Raw genomic sequence first — 21,089 nt, 5'->3', positions numbered from 1 at the left:
GTTTCCAGCCGTCGCCGCCAGCAAGGGTTCCACCGACGCTGCGTCACTGCCAGAACTTCCACTGTCGGCCACTGTTGCTGAGGTCGTCCCCAACAGCTCCACTATCGTCATCTACAGCAAAACAAATAAGAAAAATATCATCTATAGTGATAAACCGAATCCCTAACAAACACATTAAAAAATGGATAAAATCCATGAAAAAAATATGGTTTTTAATGTAGTTTAGGGGAAATCATTTCCCGCCTCCTATTTCACCGAATTTTTCAGATTCAAGAGTTGCATAAAGAGGCTACATCAGAGGTCAAAAAGGGGAGGGCGGTTCGAAAGGGAAAAACAAGAAAAAAAGAAAGAAAAAGAGAGATCCAGAAAAAAAACTAAAAAAAAGAAACAAGCAAAGGAGAGAAAAAGGAATCACCTAAGTTTTATTGGTAGCCTCATCGTCGGTGGTTCGTCAGAAAGCTTCCATCGCCGGAGACCAAGTTACCGAAGGTAAATTTGTAGATCTAGGTGTTTTGATGGGGTTTGAGAGTCGATGAGTCTTAGTTTTGGTTTAACGGAGAAGAATGTTTGAGAATGTTAAAATTTTTCCGGCCACCGTTGACTGTGGTCGGAAGTGACGGCCAGAGGTTTGGTCCTCCACCTCTACGGCCGAAAGATGGCAAGGGAAGTAGAGAGAAATTTTTTTTTATCTCTTTAACCAAATCTGAAGAAGTGAAAAATGAGGGTGGGACTATTTTTTTGCTTGGTTTTAGGGTTATATACACTATGTCAAACGACGCCGTTTAAGGGGGAGAGCTGCGCGTTTTAGCAGCTTGGGTAAACCCTCTCCACAACCATCTGTATCTTGTACACTTCCATTTTAGTCAGTAAAAAGCAAGTTACAATTATCTCTGTTTTGAGTTCAAGTTTTCCCATGTTTATATGTTAGCCATTGTTTGAGACTTTATTGATCTTTTCTTTCAAATATTTTATTTTGCATATATTTATTTTAGTCCCCTGCTTGCTTATGGTTTTATTGTGATTTTGGTGCCTGTAATATATGATGTTTGTGCTTTATGTTCTATGTCTGGTTGACTTGTTGTTGTGACACTAACATTTTCGTTTTTATTATTTAGCCCTATATTTGCATAATACGAATAGTACTTGTTTTGAATATTATCCATGTATAAAATATATGTTGGTATCATTAAATAAAAATATTTGGGAAATTTGTTGCATATAGGTTTAGGATTTAATTTGAATTAATTTGTGTGGTATCCTCATAAACATCACTCGACTCATTCAAATAATTGTATTAAGGGTAATATCATTTCATTTTATGATTATTGTGAAGTGATTGTCTTAACGTATAAGAATGTTACTTCCGATGATTTTTAAAATGAAAGTGTAACCCATTAAGTGAAACCTTAAAATTTGACTACACATAAAATTTGGGAACAAAAGAAAAAGAAATATTCGTCTATTTAAATATATCGAGAAAATGTCGTTAGAACTTATAAAAGGTTTGATCTCGATGTCCTTAAATAATAAAAAATCCTTCTTCTTTCTAAAAGGACTGGTAATTCATATTTAATTAAATTTTATTTTTATCATCATTTATGCATTTGAATTAATAATTAATTTTAAAAGGAAATAGTAATATTTTTTTATTTCGATTGAAGTAAAAAATGATTACTTTAAGGCATGAAAGATCTTTTCTTCTCGATAGGAAATAATTAAATATTATCGTTTTCCTTACTAAAATTCAAGGAGTATGTTTAAAAAGAGGACTTATTAATTATTTTATTTTAATTTAATTTATTTTTATTTATGTATTTGAATTTGGAATTAATAATGAACTTTAGAATGAAATTATAATATTTTCATTTCAATTGGAGTATGAATTGACTGCTTTAAGGCATGAGAGGTCGATTACTCTCAATAGGAAATAATTAAATATTATTATGTTTCGTTCTAAAAGTCAAAGAGTATTATTGGCAAGGATCTTAAATTAAATTAAACTCGAATTCGTAAATTTCATTGTAAAGACAACTAATTAATCGACTAGGTATCGATTTAGTGCACTGTGGGAGTGTTAATATTCCCCACGCGTAACCGACTCCCGAACTCAAATTTTTGGCAATATAGACAGTAAAATTGTTGTTTTAATTAAAATTAATATTTTTATTAAAATGACAAATATGTTTTTGGGTGCCCAATCATATTTTAATCAAATATTGGTGGTGATCCCTCGAACCATGTTTTATTTTGATTTTTTAAAAGGAGACCCAAATTAATCGAGACGATACTTTTTAAAACACTTAATTAAAAATAATTTTTTTAAGAAAAATCGTCTGGACAATTTACTTAAAATCTAAAGATTAGTAGGAACAGTAAAGTGAAGGCCGATCAACTTCCACCAAGAACCAACCAGGTAAAATGTTTTTTTGATGCTGATAATGATGTCTGAAAATTTCATAAACTTTCAATTTCAATAACCAAAATATGCTTCTTTCAGATTTGTCCCTAAGATGAGAGGAAGTTGATGAGTCCGAGTGACTCAACGTTCTGACCCGACAACGGATGTACCTGAGGAATGTTGTCCGAAACCGTACTCCCACCTTGCCATACATGGTTGAAACTCGTTTGATTCCCCCAAAGGCCCCAACACACCAAATACAATCATCTGTTTGTCGACATATTCGGCCGAGATGTCCGTAACCGGAATGTCGAGCTCTGAGGGTAGCATCGGAGGGTTGTAGCTTGCGATCGAAGTAGAGTAAGCGATCATGCTGCCATTACTATGGCGGAAAGCGAGCAGGGCTTGAGAACCGATCATGCCTCTTCCCATTGGGTTAAGCGCCCATGCAATCCATCCCCTGGGAATCTGGACGGCTCTGTATGCAATCTGAACCTTTGTGGTGAGTTGGCTGTAGTTCCAGTGTAATGATGCTTGAAGAACTGGGAGATCGATGCAGGAAGCGAAGACTTGGTTGCCTGGGAATGAGTAGTTTGAGCAAGTTTCAGATGAGGAGATGGAAACCAGAGATGTTAAACTGCAGAGCAGCAAGATTATAGTTGAGGTTTTAGCCATGAATATTAGGGTTTGCTAATGGGTGTGAATGGGACCAACGGTTGGTTCATATACATATTCCCAGGTCTTACCATTTTCATTTCCAACCTAATCGGTAAAATCTGGCAATACGATTATACTATATACTACATAATAGGGTTTTAAAATATCTATATAAATATAAAATACTTTAAGTATGATATAACGACACGAATTTGTCAAATATTAGTCAAGGTCTTATGAAGCAGTGTTGTTTGGATGAATCAACAAGAAATATAGGTGAAACGGCTTAAACTATATCATCTAAAAATTAATGAAGGAAACATCTAAGTTTAGAATAAGAAAACAATAAGTTTCGATGATTAAAAAAATGTTGTTCTTCCTAAAATTTATGAGTTAAGATAATTGTATCTGCAATATGTGTAAAAAGAGTTTTAATAAGTTTTGTAATAACGATTTTTATCTATTAATATGACATTTAAATATTTATTTATTTAAATAAAATAATTAAATTGTTCAATCCCATTTTGAGCCGTTATTTTTCAGTTTTTACGGTTGGAGAAAACGAGGCGGCCTTCGGCACAGTTGGTGGTGTCCGAAACGCTTCCGGCTGGTGAAGGAAACGACACATAGGCAATGGCCTAACAGGAGACGGCATCTGCATTGTTTTGGTCGAACAAAACAAGAAGGTATTGAATTGCTAAAAGAATGACATCTTCATGCATATTATATCTAACAAGAAACCCTTGTTTTGTTTTAACTACCAAAAGGAAAACACATTTTATAAATGAAAATCAAGACTAAGTTTAATTATATTATGATCACACTAATATAAATTAAATTAGTCAAAGAATACAAGCTCTTTCACACAACAATCTGCTCTCCTTTTATCTCTACTTTATTACAGGTTGAATTATATATATATATATACATATATATATTTGTTATTGAGTTCCCAGAGGACTTAACACAACAATCTGCCTTGAGAAACAATTTTTCTGAAATTTCCCCCCCGGAAATCGGTCCTGGAAACTTGTTTCTGTCTCCAAGGTGGGGTAAGGTAATTCTGTTTCAAGATACAGATCAAAGCCTGCAACTTTGTCCTGTTTTCATGGCTGCTGTTTTTTTTTCTTGGCTTCATCGTCTTCTTCCGGAACCTGTCTTTCCCAAACATTTCCCAACAACAGGCAATACGCCAACTGCAGCGATCTTCCAGCTTTGAACATTTTCCTCCACTGGACATATGATGAATCGGCTGAGACAGTTGAGATTGCTTACCGACACACCGGCACCACCTCGTCACACTGTCGACGGGGGATCAATCCCGGTGGACCAAGAATGGTGGGTACGCAAGCTTTGATTGCCTTCGTCAACTCCAGTGGCGTGGCTCAGGCATTCACAACCTCGATCGATAGCTTGGGCCCTTCCATGCAACAGACGGATTTGAGCTTCCCGGTCCCAAGTCTTTCGGCGACTTTCGAGAATAACGAAATGACGATATTTGCCGTTTTGAGAATCTCCAAAAACTTGTTGTCTACCAGCCAGGTTTGGCAGGAAGGTCGAGTGAGTAATGGCCAAATACAACCTCATTCCACTACTGGAGCCAGTGTTCAATCCGCTGGAAGTATCAATTTCTTTACGGGACAATCTGGAGGGGGTTCATCAGCTGGTTCCAGAACAAGAAGAAGAAACGTAAGTTTATTCGAACACAAAAATTATTCATTCCCATTTCCAGGTTTCTAAACTTGGGTTGCATGAATTTTCCAGGTTCATGGAGTACTCAACACTGTCAGCTGGGGAATATTGATGCCGTTGGGAGCCATAACGGCTAGGTACATGAAGCTGTTCAAATCTGCAGACCCGGAATGGTTATGTCTCCAAGTTGCTTGCCAATCTTCGGCCTATGTCATCGGCGTATACGGGTGGGCGACCGGTATTAAGCTTGGCAGTGACTCCCCTGGAATCACTCACGATCCCCATAGGACCATTGGCATTATCCTCTTCTGTTTCGGAACTCTTCAGGTAATTTTTTTTTCTCCTCGTATACATATTCGTATCCAACACTTATTCTGAGTAGTTGCTATCAGGATTACGTATACCAAATGAGAAACTTTTTCTTCAAGACTACTCCAATCCCAAAATTATTAATGACTCTTAATTGTAATACTTATTGGCAGGTGTTTGCTTTGCTTCTGAGGCCAAACAAGGATTACAAATACAGATTGTATTGGAACATTTTCCACCACTTGATCGGCTATAGTGTCATCATCCTTAGCATCGTCAACATCTTCGAGGGTTTCGACATCCTTAATCCAGATGACAAATGGGAGAGAATTACATTGGTATTCTCATATTCTTGGGAGTGTTGGCCCCATTGTTGGAAGCTTTCACTTGGTACGTTGTTATCAGGAGGAAGAAGACGAATAAGCTCCCTGCTCACACCATGAATGGAGCCAATGGACATGCATATGGTGCCACCGCCATGGGACAGCGAGTGTAATAAAATTCTTTCTTGGTCAATCTTATTCTATTACACCATGTGCTTAGGATGTTTCAGATGACCCACATTTGTTATTACAACTTATTGCTCTCTTTTTTTGTTTGTTTTTGGTTATTGATAATATCCTAGTTATAAACTGGAGTTTTTTATATGTACAGATGATGTACTCTTATATTGTATGTATTCACTCTATTTTTTATTTAAATTTCGTATACTATGGTAGAATACTAATGTATATATACATGATGTCAGAGTTTCGCGACCAAAGCTTAACTTCATAAAGAGATGGTGGCTCAAATAACATTTAATCTGCTAGATTGACTTACTAGTTCCTGTCTTTCTCTTTGGTTTTCTCATCCCAAACAATGACAATCTACGAAAGATCTTAATAAGCCTACTAGCATACTTTCTTTGTGAAGCAAAATTTACAGAACCTATGCAACCTGTTACTTCTCCCAAAGGGTTCTTCCTCTTGCTTCCTGACCTTCTTTCTAAACCATACGGTTTCATACATTGCGATTCGTTCGGTTTCAAATCCGTTTTCTTTGACATTTCATGCCATTCAAGGGTTTTCTTCAACGCCATGAGCTCTTGTTCAAGGTTCTGAAGTCTAAAGCTCGTTGATTCGTAGTTTCTCTCTATTGTTGGAAGGTCATCTTGTAGGAACAGGCTCAGTGGTTTGCTGTTTGTCGACTCTACCGCGTCGTTATATGGACTTTCTTCAAGGTTCAGGGTTCTTGAGTTCGGACATCTCGAGCTTGACAGGCTCCCGGAGAATTGACCGGTGAACCTAAATGAGTCCGAGCATTCTTTAAACGCTTGGTGGGTGTTTAGTTGTTGAAAAAAAGAGCTTGGACAATCAAACGCAGTGGCATCAACTCATTTTGAACAGCTTCAATGCAGGCCTCTTGTGAAAGTTTCTCGCAGTTGAGGTATTTGCAGACTGATCCTTTCTCCTCCTGTGTTATACCCCTATGCGCCTGATAACCAATAGGCGGCCCAAGTTTAGCTTGAGACATGAATACACAAAAACGTTTAGATGATGGCGATAACTTATCGAAAATTTACCTGTAGGAAGCTATTCGTTGCTCTATAAAGCTGATCATGTGTCTGACGGTAAGATATCGGTAATAACTCGACGAGTTCCATGAACTTCTTAGGCCCCATTTGTGGATCAGAAGCTATCTGGGAAAGGTATGTGTCCCATAATTCTGCAACGATGGAGTTACTTGCTGAAGGAGAAGGGTTTGTCTCCATGTTAAACGATGCAAAAGTAGAGAAAATGTTCTTCATAATGGCCAATTCCTTGCTTGATGAAATGGACTCTGTTCTAACATGTGGAAAGATAAAATCTTCCACTTGGGCAAAGTGTAACATACTAGCAATCTGGTCTTGCAATTTCACTAGCCTCTCACTTGTTAAACCAAATTCTAAAGATCTAGAAAGCATTGCAAAGTAAAACCCAACAGGAATGGACCTACCGGTTTTTTCACCAATGGGGAGTAATTCAAGAATCCCTTGTAAAATGGCAGAACCCTTGTTGTCTGAGTCACAGTCGTCGGTTTCCTCACATGAATTTTCCCAGAACTGTTGTGTTTTCTTGGAGAGAAGCCATTTATTTGCATATAAAACGATGATGGGTGTCACGTATTTCTCTTTCATTCCTTGCCTTCTTAAGGAACCAATTATCCTTTTGAAGAATCCATATGGTAGAGCTATGAGATCCTTGATCCATAAGTCCTTGCTTGCTATTGCTTTCACTGTTCCACTGCTCCAAGCCTCACCCGCCAATGCTTCCAACGTCACAACTGGTTTGTCCCTTCTCCTCTCTGGATCAAGAATCTCCATGCAGGACATGAAGGCCAAGGATTCGATGCACCGACTCACGATCAACAGCTCCTCGGACCAGGGGAGCAACGCTTGGCTTTTCTGGAGAACGATCAGCGTGTCATCCCAACTCTGCAACACCACTTGGTTCAAATAGAGATCGAACCGCTCGCAGAGGTTGCCGGTGCAGTACTCTTCCGTCATCTCGAGAAACTCAGCTGCACACCGAAGGGCGGCCACATTGAAAGGATCAACCAATGTAGTGGAACCATAGATAAGCAACGTAATCATCTCGAATGTTACAGGTCCCCCAGGGAAATCTTGTGGCAACTCGAGCTCATTCGATTCAGTCAATCTCTTCTGAAAGTATCCGCTCTTTGAAAACAATGGATGCTGGCATAATACATGAAAATCAACATCAATGCAAGTTTTACAGAAACTAAATGAATTTAATTGCATCTACATTTTCCCTCCATACCTTATGCAGGCCAAAGGTTCTTTCGCCTACTCGAACACGAATCGAAACAGGAAGTCCAGTTTCTTGGCACCTGAAATGACCAAAATCTTAGGAACTGGACTGTAAAGGTATGAACAACATAAAATTAAAAGCTATTTATGTTTTTACCACGAAATAACCTTAATCTTCAGCAGGGCACTGACATTGGGTGAAGAGAAAGGACTTGAAGCTACTGAACTATCTTTCGAACTTGAAACTTCCATTATCAATTGTTCATAAAGAACAAAAGAAGAAGAAGAAACCAAGATCAGAACTTTGCAAAACCAACCGAGTTAAATACAACTGCAAATACAACAAACATGCACTGCCATTTTATCTCCTTCAACCGGCTCAAGAATCGAAGTAAAAAGGTCATCTTTTAGAATCCATAAAAACGCTGGAAAATGGAAGGTATGTGAAGTGGGTTTTATCAAGTTGTTTTCTTTAATGAAACAATAGTTTGTGGGGGTTTAAAACAGTGAAAGGGAGATGCTGCACACGAGTGCAGCTCTCAAAATCCAAATTTGAGGCATCAAAAAGGTTCCTCGTGTGGTGAGAAGGTTGAATTCTTGTACCTTGGCCAACAGAATAAGGTGCAGTTATTCTAGTTCATTGCCTTGTCATATAAGCCTCCCCCTTGTTCTTATTTGTGTGACCATGTGAGATTTAACCTTGGGATGAGCGATGTAGAAGAAAGTAAATAAAAGAGATTAAAAAATGAAATGAAATCGGAAAGTAGGGAGATGAAGTGCGGGTGAAGTTATGAGAGCTTTGATAGCGTATGTCAACAACTAAGACGGCACGGCTTCTGAAAATGAGGTGCCTTGAATTGTGATTTCATACGTTTTTGCTCGCTTTCTGCCGCCACATCTCAATCTCCAATATCTTATTTTATTTTATTTGTTTACTTTGAAATGGCATAATTTGCACCATATTTGCATTCATACGTTGTATGTACTTGAGATCCACACAACTTGTTTCGATGAAAAATGCATTTATACGTTGTATGTACGTATAGGGACGATATTCATATTGATGTGTTGGGATGTTAGATTACATGGTAAACTACAAAAAGAAAAAAGGTACAGCTTAGTTCCTTAACACCCAAGCAATAAGTTCCCCTGAAGTTACTTCGTTGAGCAATACATCAAACTGGAGTTTTTTTTTGTTGCCCTCCCGGTTTCAAGGCTTCACTTTGACTAATTCGGACCGACCTACATCGCACATCTGGTTTTGATGGATGGATCTCCTAACAAAGATTTTTTACAAACAAAAAGACTTAATGACTTAAACTAAATTTTACTTAAGCGATACCAAAACTGAAATTCTTTAATTAAGAATGATTGAACATAAACAAATGTACGCATCCAAAGGTAAACGGCAATTGGAGCGTTCTCATGATAATAAATCAACCAACAACTCATTGAAGGTTCATTACATAAAAAGTAGTTGCAAACCTTACGTTCTCATTTAGGATTCGTTCTAAAACCATGGCGCTCGTTTGGCTGTGACTGTTTTGGAGGGGATGATATTGTACCCATGGAGAAGATCACGGTTTTAAGAACACATAAGCGAAGGGTTAAATTTATAAACATATAATATTATTTTTTGTTCGAACAAATGATTATATACACACACATTGCGAGTCACATCTCTTTTTCAAGCTCCAATTTAATTGAATGAAGTAAACAAAATTTCATGAATTTTCGTTTTCCACTACTTTCAAACTCCCAAACCAACATAATACACCATTTACCAGACTAAAAGTGTCGACCAAAGCATATCATTATGATACAAGTTTTTATATGTTATATGTATTCATCTCATAACAAATCATCAGAACAAGATAAACCAATAATCAGAAATCTATGATACTAGAAATTAATATATCCTCCTTTCTATTTGCGAAAAATAAGCAAAAAGGTTGGCAGTTTGTTCAACCAGTTCTACTCTCAGACTCTCAATGGCATAACTTTTATCATACTATATTCCATCCCTGAAAAAGAAACCCTGGCATTACATCTCCAGTACCCTCCTAAGAAACACTTGAAATATTTGCTCAACATATGGTATGTGCAAACGGAGCCAAGTTCAAAACAAAGCATGCAGTTTTCATTTTTGACCACCAGCTTGGACCGGTTCAACCACCTCAGCTTCCAATGTCTCTGTTTGGGGAGCCTGTGATGCTGAGTGCTGGCCGTCAAAAGCCGACCATTTACCCGAAATAGCCATTCCCATCATCTCATATATCTTACCACTTAGTTGTGCTGGATTGTCAGGCTGCATAATGACATCAAGATGATTACAAGTCAACAACACTAGGTAATACGAGGAGTATCAACACATTCACAATTAAGTGCGGCATGTTTCCGGTGATCAATGAGTTAAAATCTTACAGATATTTAAAACACCGATCCTACAAAACTCAAAGAGGCAGGGTAGGAATGAAGTACCTTAAAGTGGGTAAAATGTGAAAATAAAAACTACGTTCTAAACCGATGCAATATCATATTCTTGTCAGAGAAAATTGTAGGAATTATAGAAATGAGTTGTCAATCCCTTAAGTTAAGAGATTCTGTAATTATTTTCTGTTTTTCAATCCCTTATTTCAAGGGATTACATCTCCTAGGATTAGTTTCCTTTCTTAGAGTTTCCTAGTTTAGAGGCATAATTTGTATATAAATATGTACTATGTTCTACTGAATGTACACAAGAATAAAAATAACAAACTTGTTTGTTTTCTACAGTCTGTTTTCTACATGGTATCAGGTTAGAGTGATCAATCCGATTTCCGCTTATCTTTAAATCAATTTCTATTCAACTCTATTTTTTTTTCATGGTTAATCCAGATCCCTCAGCATCCGAAATCACTTCCCAGACCAGCCCCTCTCAATCTGATTTTCAGATTTCAAATTTCAAATTTTCAAAGCAACAGAGGAAAAATCGCCTTTCGTGTGAACATTGTAAGAAGTCAGGCCATATGATAGATTAATGTTGGACGCTGCACGGAAAACCAGCCGATTGACAGCCCACACGGTCCAGGTTTCAAAAGGAGCCTCATATTGCCTCTCAAGATGATTCCTCAAGCAGTTTTAGCAAGAAACAGATAGAGAAACTGCAGCAGATTTTGAGCAGTATAACAGCCAAGCCTACAAATGTGACTTATACTACTACTGATGGAAATAATCCATATGCTTCCTCGGTACAATGGATAATAGACTCGGTGCATCAAATCATATGACAGGAAATATTGATCTCTTGGAGGAATATAGTGAAAGCAGTTTACCAGCTTCTATCAAAATAACAGATGGCTCTCTCACTACAGTCAAAGGGAGTGGTTCTGTTACATTAAACAAAAATCTACTACTTCATAATGTCCTCTATGTTCCTAGACTTGCATGCAATCTGTTGTCAGTCAGCAAATTAATTAATGTCCTCTCAAGATGATTCCTCAAGCAGTTTTAGCAAGAAACAGATAGAGGAACTGCAGCAGATTTTGAGCAGTATAACAGCCAAGCCTACAAATGTGACTTATACTACTACTGATGGAAATAATCCATATGCTTCCTCGGTACAATGGATAATAGACTCGGGTGCATCAAATCATATGACAGGAAATATTGATCTCTTGGAGGAATATAGTGAAAGCAGTCTACCAGCTTCTATCAAAATAACAGATGGCTCTCTCACTACAGTCAAAGGGAGTGGTTCTGTTACATTAAACAAAAATCTACTACTTCATAATGTCCTCTATGTTCCTAGACTTGCATGCAATCTGTTGCCAGTCAGCAAATTAATTAAAGATTTTGGTTGTAATGTTGTGTTTGGTACTGGTGGTTGCATTTTTTAGGCACAGGGCTCGAAGAGGGTGATTGGCAGTGCTAGGCTGGGCAAAGGATTGTACACCCTTGGAGGCAAAGCATCTCATAATCATGCCTTATCCAGTGCTCTTAGGAAACCAATTTTATCTTCTGATCTCAATACCAATAAAATTATGTTATGGCACTCTAGATTAGGTCATCCTAATTTTTTCTATCTTTCCAAAATGTTACTGAACTTATTCATTAATAAAGATCTATCTTTGTTTTCCTGTGAAATTTGTCAAATGGCCAAACACACCAGAAAACCATATATTACAGCCAAATTTGAACCAACACCACCTTTTTCCATCATCCATAGTGACATTTGGGGCCCTTCTCCTGTCAAAAGTATTTCTGGGTATAAGTGGTTTGTGTCTTTTATAGATGATTACTCTAGGACAACATGGGTTTTCTTAATGAGAGAAAAATCTGAGGTTGAGTCTCTCTTTAAAAGTTTTTATCAAAAAGTTGAAACCCAATTTGACACAAAAATCAAAATTCTAAAGAGTGACAATGGGAGTGAGTATTTGAATAAAACCCTTGGGTATTTCTTTAAGGAAAAAGGCATTGTTCACCTTACTTCTTGTGTCAACACACCTCAACAAAACGGGGTAGCAGAAAGGAAAAATAGACATCTTCTAGAGGTTACTAGGTCTCTTATGTTTGCTGCTAATGCTCCTAAGTATCTTTGGGGAGAAGCTCTTCTTACAGCCACTTACCTCATCAATCGAATGCCAAGACTTTAGATTTCAAAATTCCTACTAAGGTCTTGTTTCAGTTGTATCCCCATTTTAAACATTTAAACTCAAGTCTTTCTCCTCGGGTGTTTGGGTGTACAGCCTTTGTTCATATCCACAACAGAGGGAAATTAGATCCTAGGTCCATAAAGTGTGTTCTTGGGCTATTCTTCGAGTCAGAAGGGTTACAAGTGTTACTCACCTTCCACAAAAAAGACCTATGTCTCATTTGATGTTACATTTTTTGAAAACCAACCTTATTTTTAAGGAACAGAAATTCAGGGGGAGAGTTACAAGGAATTTCAGCCTGTTCAAACCGATATTTCTTTACAGCCTATTAATTACAAGGAATTTCAACCTGTTCAAACCGATATTTCTTTACAGTCTATCTTTTCCTTACCTATTACTGTCTCTCCAAAGCCGGCTAGCACTGTCCTAGTTCCCAGGGAGGGTGATGAGAATAACCTAAATAACTCTGATGAATTACCTTCCTCCTTATCTCAGCACTCTAGTCCGTGCAAAACACCTTCCACCACTACTAAAAATGCACCTAACAATGACCCTGAAACTATAACTCTCCAACCGAAACAACTCAGTGTTTACTCAAGAAGAAGGAAAGATATCGCTGAAGAAATCAGTCAGCCTAGCATTTTCCAAGAACCATATTCGGATCCTGTTGCAGCTGAAACAGAAGATAATGATGGTTACCAAGAGGCTATTACTGTTAATCTTGATGACTTTCCTATTGCTATTAGGAAGGGGGTAAGAAAATACACTGCTCATCCCATAAATAAGTATGTTGCATATGGAAAATTACAGTCTAATTTCAGGACCTTCACTGCCAGCATTAACACTGTGAAAATCCCAAGAAATGTGACAGAAACATTTCAATCTCCTGAGTGGAAAAAGGCTATGGAAGAAGAGATAAAAGCGTTGCAAAAGAATAAGACATGGAGTTTGACAAATTTGCCAAAAGGGAATAGAGCTATTGGATGCAGGTGGATATTCACAGTCAAATATCATTCGGATGGGAGTGTGGAAAGATACAAGGCAAGGCTGGTTGCTAAAGGTTTTTCTCAGTCCTATGGCATCGACTACCAGGAGAATTTTGCACCGGTTGCAAAATTGAATACCATCAGAATATTGTTATCAGTAGCTGTTAACATGGACTGGAAATTGCATCAGCTGGACATAAAGAATGCTTTTCTGAATGAGAACCTTGAAGAAGAGGTATACATGGAGGTCCCCCCTGGATTAGAAGGAAAGGTCACTAAGAAAACTGTGTGCAAGCTCAATAAATCCTTATATGGCTTAAAACAGTCTCCCAGGTCTTGGTTTGATCGATTTGCTAAGGCTATGACACATAATGGTTTCAAACAAAGCCAAGCGGATCACATATTATTCAGAAAAATTACACCGAGTGGTTAGATAACCCTCCTAATTGTCTATGTAGATGATATGATTGTAACTGGCAGTGATATAGAAGAAATAGAAAAACTAAAGATGAATCTTGCAAAGGAGTTTAAAACCAAGGATTTAGGGAGTATGAGGTATTTCCTGGGTATGGAAGTTGCAAGGTCAGAGGAAGGGCTGGTCATAAACCAGCGTAAGTATGTTTTGGATCTTCTTGCAGAAATTGGGATGCTCGACTGCAAACCAGTTGAAACTTCAATGGAGCCAGACTTGAAATTTTGCAAGGAAAGGACTGGAAATCCAGTAAACAAGGAAACCTACCAAATGTTAGTTGGGAAGTTAATCTACCTTTCACTGACCAGGCCTGATATTGCATACTCAGTGAGCATTGTCAGCCAACATATGCATGATCCTCGAGAAGAACATTTGGAAGTTGTTAACAGAATTTTAAGGTTCTTGAAATTTACCCTAGGAGCTGGACTTATATTTAGAAAAAATCAAGACAGAACAGTGAAGGTTTATACGGATGCAAGCTGGGGAGGTGAATTAACTGATAGAAGGTCAGTTAGTGGCTACTGTACCTATGTTTGGGGTAATTTGGTGACTTGGAAAAGTAAGAAACAAGCTATTGTCTCTCGAAGTAGTGCTGAGTCAGAGTTTAGAGCAATGGCTCTCGGAATATGTGAAGGAATGTGGATTAAAAGACTGCTCACAGAACTGGACTTAGATGACAAGAAGAATTTTGAGATTTTTAGTGACAGTCAATCAGCTATGAGTATAGCAAAAAACCCAGTGCAGCATGATAGAACGAAACACATTGAGATAGACAAACATTTTATTTACGAGAAGGTCAACAATGGAGTTGCAAAACTGCAGTACATTCCGACGAAGAAACAGCTGGCAGATATCATCACCAAAGCACTTCCACGAGTGACTTTTGATGAGATGTCATTCAAACTGGGTATATACAACATATATACACCAGTTTGAGGAGGAGTATAGGAATTATAGAAATGAGTTGTCAATCCCTTTAGTTAAGAGATTCTGTAATTATTTTCTGTTTTTCAATCCCTTATTTCAAGGGATTACATCTCCTAGGATTAGTTTCCTTTCTTAGAGTTTCCTAGTTTAGAGTCATAATTTGTATATAAATATGTAATATGTTCTACTGAATGTACACAAGAATAAAAATAACAGACTTGTCTGTTTTCTACAGTCTGTTTTCTACACAGTCTGTTTTCTACACAGTCTGTTTTCTACAAAAATAATGAGAAAAAAATCACTGATGCAATATGATATTCTTGTTAGAGAAAATAATGAGAAAAAACGTACAGTGTAACCGCTAGAAACAAGTGTCGCGTCGTACAGAAGATCTATAGCTCTCAAGGCATCTTCATCATCTGGGTTACTCTTGAATGCGGCCTGCAGAGTGTATAACAAATTTGATAAGATGATAATAAATGGGGGTAGAGATTAAGTTTAATGTTAATCACCGTACATTCAGTTCTCTAATGATTGGATGCTCAGGGTTGATCTCAAACACCCTTCTCCCCTTCATGAACTCCAAAGTGGAGGTATCACCAACAGTTTGTGCCTTCATGAGTCTGTAAAAGAATCATATTCATGTTAACTGATGCTGTTTAAAAAAAAAAGAGCAGACAAAAGTTTATTCACCTCTCCATGTTGGCAGACCAACCAAACTTCCCTGATACCAAAACACATGGTGATGAACTCAGACGGTTTGAAATATTAACATTGGCAACTTTTTCACCCAAACGTTTCTTGATCCAATCACAAGTTTTGCCAAATTCCTCCTTGGTTACTTTCTCCTTATCCTCATTCTTATCACCTAAAGAATTGAGCCAAACATAAATATTAAAAATATGGATAAACCATGACTAGCATCAACCTTACTATCGTTCTAACTGCCAAGTAATTCAGAGTAAGCTAGTACACGCAAGAATAAAAGCTTTAGTAAGCCAAAAACAATAAAAGTAAAACTTCTGAGAATAAGAACCCACAGACTAACCTATATCCAAATCTTCTTTGCTAATGTCTACAAAATTCTTCTCCTTGTAAGATTTCAGACTTTGAATGGCAACTTCATCAATTGGGTCTACCAAGTAGAGCACCTAGAAGATGGCACACAAAAAAAGTACCATTGAGAATGAAGCATGATAAATTTAGTCAGTGTAGATTTCAATACTAAATAAAGAAAGAGATGTACTTCAAGATCCTTCTCAAGAAGTCTCTCCAGGAAAGGTGCATTTCGAGCACTGCTCACGCTTTCAGAGGCAATGTAATAGATATCCTTCTGCTCAGGTTTCATGTTCTCAACATACTCATCCAAACTTATCATCTCATCCTCACTTTGGGAAGAGAAGAATCTGAGCAATGGTGCAAGACGCTTGTGATTTTCACGATCTTCTATGCATCCCAATTTCAGATGTTTTCCATAATTCTCCCAAAATGTCTCGTAGTCCTACAATGCAAGCATATTTTAGCACACTAAAACATAGTAGCAGAACACACTGATCAATTCGTATTAGCGCGTAAACACACACACAAAAAAAAAGAGTAAATTCCCTACAAGACTTGCATTATTTAAGTCTCTTTTTACAGTAAATATACTTCCAAAGTCACATAAGAGGTGGGGGGGAGAAAAGGAATCAGAAGAGGAGGAGAAAAGGGAAAATATAATGCATACTCCTTTATTTTCACTCATTGATATTCCCAGAATCATATCGAATGTTTTTCGAACCAAACGCTTCTTCATTATTCGGACCTTCAAGAAAAACACAAAGTTACAGTTAGAAGAATGTTAACCAAAAAAAAACAATTTTTTCAGCATCTAACAAGAATTCTGGGAAAATATAGGTCGTACAATGCAACTTTCTTGAAGAATCTCACGTGAGACATTGAGCGGAAGGTCGTTTGAATCCACAACACCCTTGACAAAGCTTAAATATCGAGGGAACTATTCAATCAAAACAATAAAAGGTGTGCACAAGTCAGATTACATTTGAATCAAGTATTATTCCTCTAATGTATAAAGGAAAGACATTTGGTTACCAATTCACCATCAAATCATCTGAAATGAAGACTCTTTTTACATAAAGTCTTATATTCTTCGTCTTGGGATTGGTTATATCATCCTTTCCCATAGGAGAAATGGCTGGGACATAGAGTACAGAACGGAACTCCACTTCACCCTGCAAAGCCAACGTTTATCAAATTTTTTGAAAAATGAAATAACAAGCACTAGAAGAGTGATGTAAGAACAATGTTAAAATTGCTTATATTTTCAAGTTTCAACAGTATCATCTTTGAAGGACATTAAAGCCACAGTCCAGTTCCTCTTACCTCAAGATAAGAACAAAAGAGAGTGCATAAAGTTTTTGAAGTTGATTTAAATAACTTCCCAGTTCCCATTAAATAATATCATTACCTCAGTTGTAAAGTGTGATGATGCTAATGGATCCGTGTATTCATTAAAAGTCTTCTTGTAGAACTCATTGTATTCCTCTGTTGTCAACTCCTTTGGATTACGAAGCTGTAAAGAGAAGTTAGTTATAGTATCACGATTATCACATATAAAACATCTTAGAAATACACAGCCGAAACTTAACAACTCACCCAAATTGGTTGAGTCTCATTTGTAAGCTCCCAATCCCAGTACCTCTCAACGACCTTTTTTGTTTTCTTTTTCTTCTGTTACATTGAATAAAAAAATCAATCATGCACATTGCTAATGAGCTTTAAGATGATGACAAAACTACATAAAGGTAACAACCTCAACATTTTCATCTTGATTAGCCTCTTTGGATTCAACTGGGTCCTCATCAACTTCAACCTGTGATAAGCTAAGCGTAACAGGTTAGTTATCCCAAAAACTAGTTGATGCCTTCTGTCAAGAAAAATGCAAATGTTGATATCATGTTGAAAGACCTCTTTAGTGATTCCCTTCTCCTGCCATGTGTAAATTGGGAAAGATACAAACAGTGAATAATTCTTCACAAGCTTTTGAATCCTTTCTGGATGGGCAAAACCTTTGTCATCACGCTGAAAGCACACAGACAATAACAAAAAGAGATAAGTTTGAGATACTAACAAAAACAAAGGTACTAAATCTTCATAATTATTTAAGATACCTTAAGATACAATGTAAGGCGTGTTCCTCGAGGAATTAGATTCTCTGGGTTTGTCTCTTCCCGAATAGTATAGGAGCTAGCATTTGCCTCTCCTTCCCATACATATTGTTTATCAGATTTTGGATTCTTTGTTGAGACAACTACCTACAATTACAATAATTTAAATGAGTAATTGCCACTACGGGAGGAACTTCTGAATGCACAGGCTAAAATGACAAGAAATTAATACCTTATCAGAAACCAAAAATGCTGAATAGAAGCCAACACCAAACTGGCCGATCAAGTTGTTGTCTGTACCAGCATCTTTACTTTCCTGCAAAATTATACTTTAGTTAATGCACATAACATTTAGTCCTAGAATTAGGAAATAAAACGTTAGTTTAATAATTAGACCTTCACAGCCTTCAAGAACTTAGCAGTTCCACTCTGTGCAATAGTTCCAAGACAATCAACAAGTTCTTGCCGTGTCATACCAATGCCCGAGTCACTGTAGAAAACAAAGTAAGAATTGTGTATTGCTAAAAACAAATTCATAAACAAAGCATCTTACAGCTCATATACTTACGTAATTGTTATTATCCCGTTGTCTTTGTCAGTTTGGATACGTATGTCAAGATCAACAGCTTCCTTTAAAAGTTGAGGATCAGTAACACTTAGATACCTTAACTTGTCCAAGGCATCACTTGCATTGCTGCAGAAACAAAAATGAAATAGATTATACCAAACATCATATAGTGGAATTAGGCGGGATCTTAGGTAGCTTTAGCTTAAAGATCATTTATTGAAGAGACAACTCTGTATTATCCACGCATTACTGGCATCTCTTCAAATTACAAAATAAAAAATATCAGACGCCACCAACATATATAGTTATCTTGGATTTCATTCACCAGGGCAGCAGATAATAGTATATGCTAAGAGTATGAACTGATTGGCCAATCCAAAATGGAAGAATTTAAAATTTCAGATTGCTCCTCATGTTCGATCAACCACATAACAATAGTCAAATATACTTGACAACCTTATTGTTACTGTAAAAACTATCATATTTTAATAATCCAAGGATGGGCGGATGAATTCTCAAAACATGCCTGATAAGCTCCCGAAGAAACACCTCTTTGTTGCTGTACAAGCTGTTGACAATAAGATCCATGAGGCGACTAACCTGTCAGCATGTATGAAACAGTAAACGTCATAAATAAAACTCATCAAAGCTCTAAATAAGAACTTTATACATGCCAGGGCCTTAACATACCTCAGCTTGATACTCATATTTCTCAGCTGGAGGTGGAGGTGGATTTCCTGAATCAGAGGCGGTCGCAGTTGAAACGTATCGGCTTCCCAATAACAAATCATTTTTCAAGTTCAATTGAGCTGAATATCTGGCCGTGTTGCATTTACCTCCGGTTATTGTCGAGTACCACCTGGAGTTATTATCACTCCCCTCTGCCTGCTCACGGTCCAAATAAATATCAATTAGAAAAAACTACTAGAATCACAGAGTGAAACAAGAACTAGTCCATTACTTTTAAAAAGCTAAACTCTTCCATTACTTCTCATTAATCCTCACTCACAGAACAAAACAAAACAAAAAAGATAAGAAACCTTTTTCCTTTAGTATTAGTCAAACGAAACGAAGGTTTAGATAGTGAAAAGCGAGAGGTAGAGAGTACCGAGACAGGCATGGGAGTGGAGGGTGCGATTGGAGCAGCCGCAGCAACCCGGTAACGAGTACCAGGAGCGCGGAGGGCGGATGAGGCTGAACACCGGGTGAGGCGATTCATTATTGAGGATGAAAGAGAGAAGCGAGCGAACTAATTTCAAGAAAGTTGATAAATGTAGACTCAGTGAGTTTAGTACCTTCGGGAGCTGATGATGAAGTGAAGAGATAAAATTAATACATTTATTAGTGTGAGGGTTTTAGCGGGGTTTTGGTTCGGGAGATAAATGGGTTTTTCCCTTTGCTGAAGCTTCTGGACATATCTTAGAACAGTGAGTGAGGCGCTGGTGGTGGAAATCCGGTACGTTAGGGTCTACGCTGGGCGCTGTTTACTCTATATTAGGATGAATGGCTACCATTCTGCCACGCCACGACTTAAGAAAATGATAAATGGATCGCAATACAAGCAAAAGCCCAATCTGAATGACATTCTTCAAGAAGATGACAAATCCATCCATAACAGTAATGTGCAAGAAGCTGTATTTCAGTAGCTTAGCCCATATCATAGTCTCCAATTCTGTTAAGATTGATCTTCAATGATCCCAACAATCATTGAAGCCCATTGTCATGGACAGGTATAATACCTTTAGGTGGCGTTTGGTTGGATGAATCCCTTGAAATTGGTGGGAATTGGAATCCAATTTCATAACTTTCTCATTTTTGGTTCAAGTTTTTCAAGGGAAATGAAATCCTGATGGAATTCAATTCCATCAAATGAGGGAAAGTGAATTTCATCCAAAAATGGATGGAATTCAATTCCCTTGTTGGAGGGAATTGAAATTTGATCATACTACATTCATTAATCATTTGGTAATTTATTCATATATTAAATAAAAATATTTTTTATTATTTCAGGTCGGGTTTCTAATTCATATATTCGGGTCGGGACGGGTCGGGTTTAGGGTGAAAAAAATTGGACCGACCCGAAAATATATATAATTCGGATCGGGTCGGATTAAGTCACTGTTTTTATTAAATAAAAATATATTTTTTATTATTTCGGGTTGGCCGGATTTCTAATTCATATATTTGGGTCGGGTCATATGAAACTTTATTTTGTTATGGTCGGATTTTTTAAGTGTGATATTCGGGTCGGGTTGGGTCGGGTTTGGGTTTAGGGTGAAAAAAACCGGGCCGACCCGAAAATATATATAATTTGGGTCGGGTCGGATTAAGTCACTGTTTTTATTAAATAAAAATATTTTTTATTATTTCGGGTCGGGTCATATTTCTAATTCATATATTCGGGTCGGGTCGGATGAAACTTTATTTTGTTCGGGTCGGGTTTTTTTAAGTGTGATATTCGGGTCGGGTCGGGTTTAGGGTAAAAAAA

General features: G+C 37.3%; 1 protein-coding gene and 3 pseudogenes across 1 annotated transcript; 1 reads left to right on the top strand and 3 right to left on the bottom strand.

Moving 5' to 3' along the window:
* Positions 1-43: 43 nt before the first annotated feature.
* LOC120163338 (cytochrome b561 and DOMON domain-containing protein At5g47530-like) lies at positions 44-3,073 on the bottom strand. The gene is made up of 2 exons (XM_039173311.1): positions 2,569-3,073; positions 44-111 (listed from the first exon to the last, which is right to left on the bottom strand). The coding sequence occupies exons 1-2, from the start codon at positions 3,071-3,073 to the stop codon at positions 44-46; spliced, it is 573 nt and encodes a 190-aa protein (XP_039029242.1).
* An 18-nt stretch (positions 3,074-3,091) lies between these two features.
* Positions 3,092-5,666, top strand: LOC120163329 (annotated as a pseudogene).
* A 198-nt stretch (positions 5,667-5,864) lies between these two features.
* LOC120164245 lies at positions 5,865-8,195 on the bottom strand (annotated as a pseudogene).
* Positions 8,196-9,642: 1,447 nt separating this feature from the next.
* On the bottom strand, positions 9,643-19,926 carry LOC120164236 (annotated as a pseudogene).
* Positions 19,927-21,089: the final 1,163 nt, after the last annotated feature.

Source organism: Hibiscus syriacus, unplaced genomic scaffold (assembly GCF_006381635.1).
Source record: "Hibiscus syriacus cultivar Baekdansim isolate YM2019G1 unplaced genomic scaffold, ASM638163v2 tig00002919_pilon, whole genome shotgun sequence".
Classification (NCBI taxonomy): Eukaryota; Viridiplantae; Streptophyta; class Magnoliopsida; order Malvales; family Malvaceae; genus Hibiscus; species Hibiscus syriacus.
Note: the sequence above shows the minus strand (reverse complement) of the source record. Positions and strands in the feature narration are given on the sequence as shown.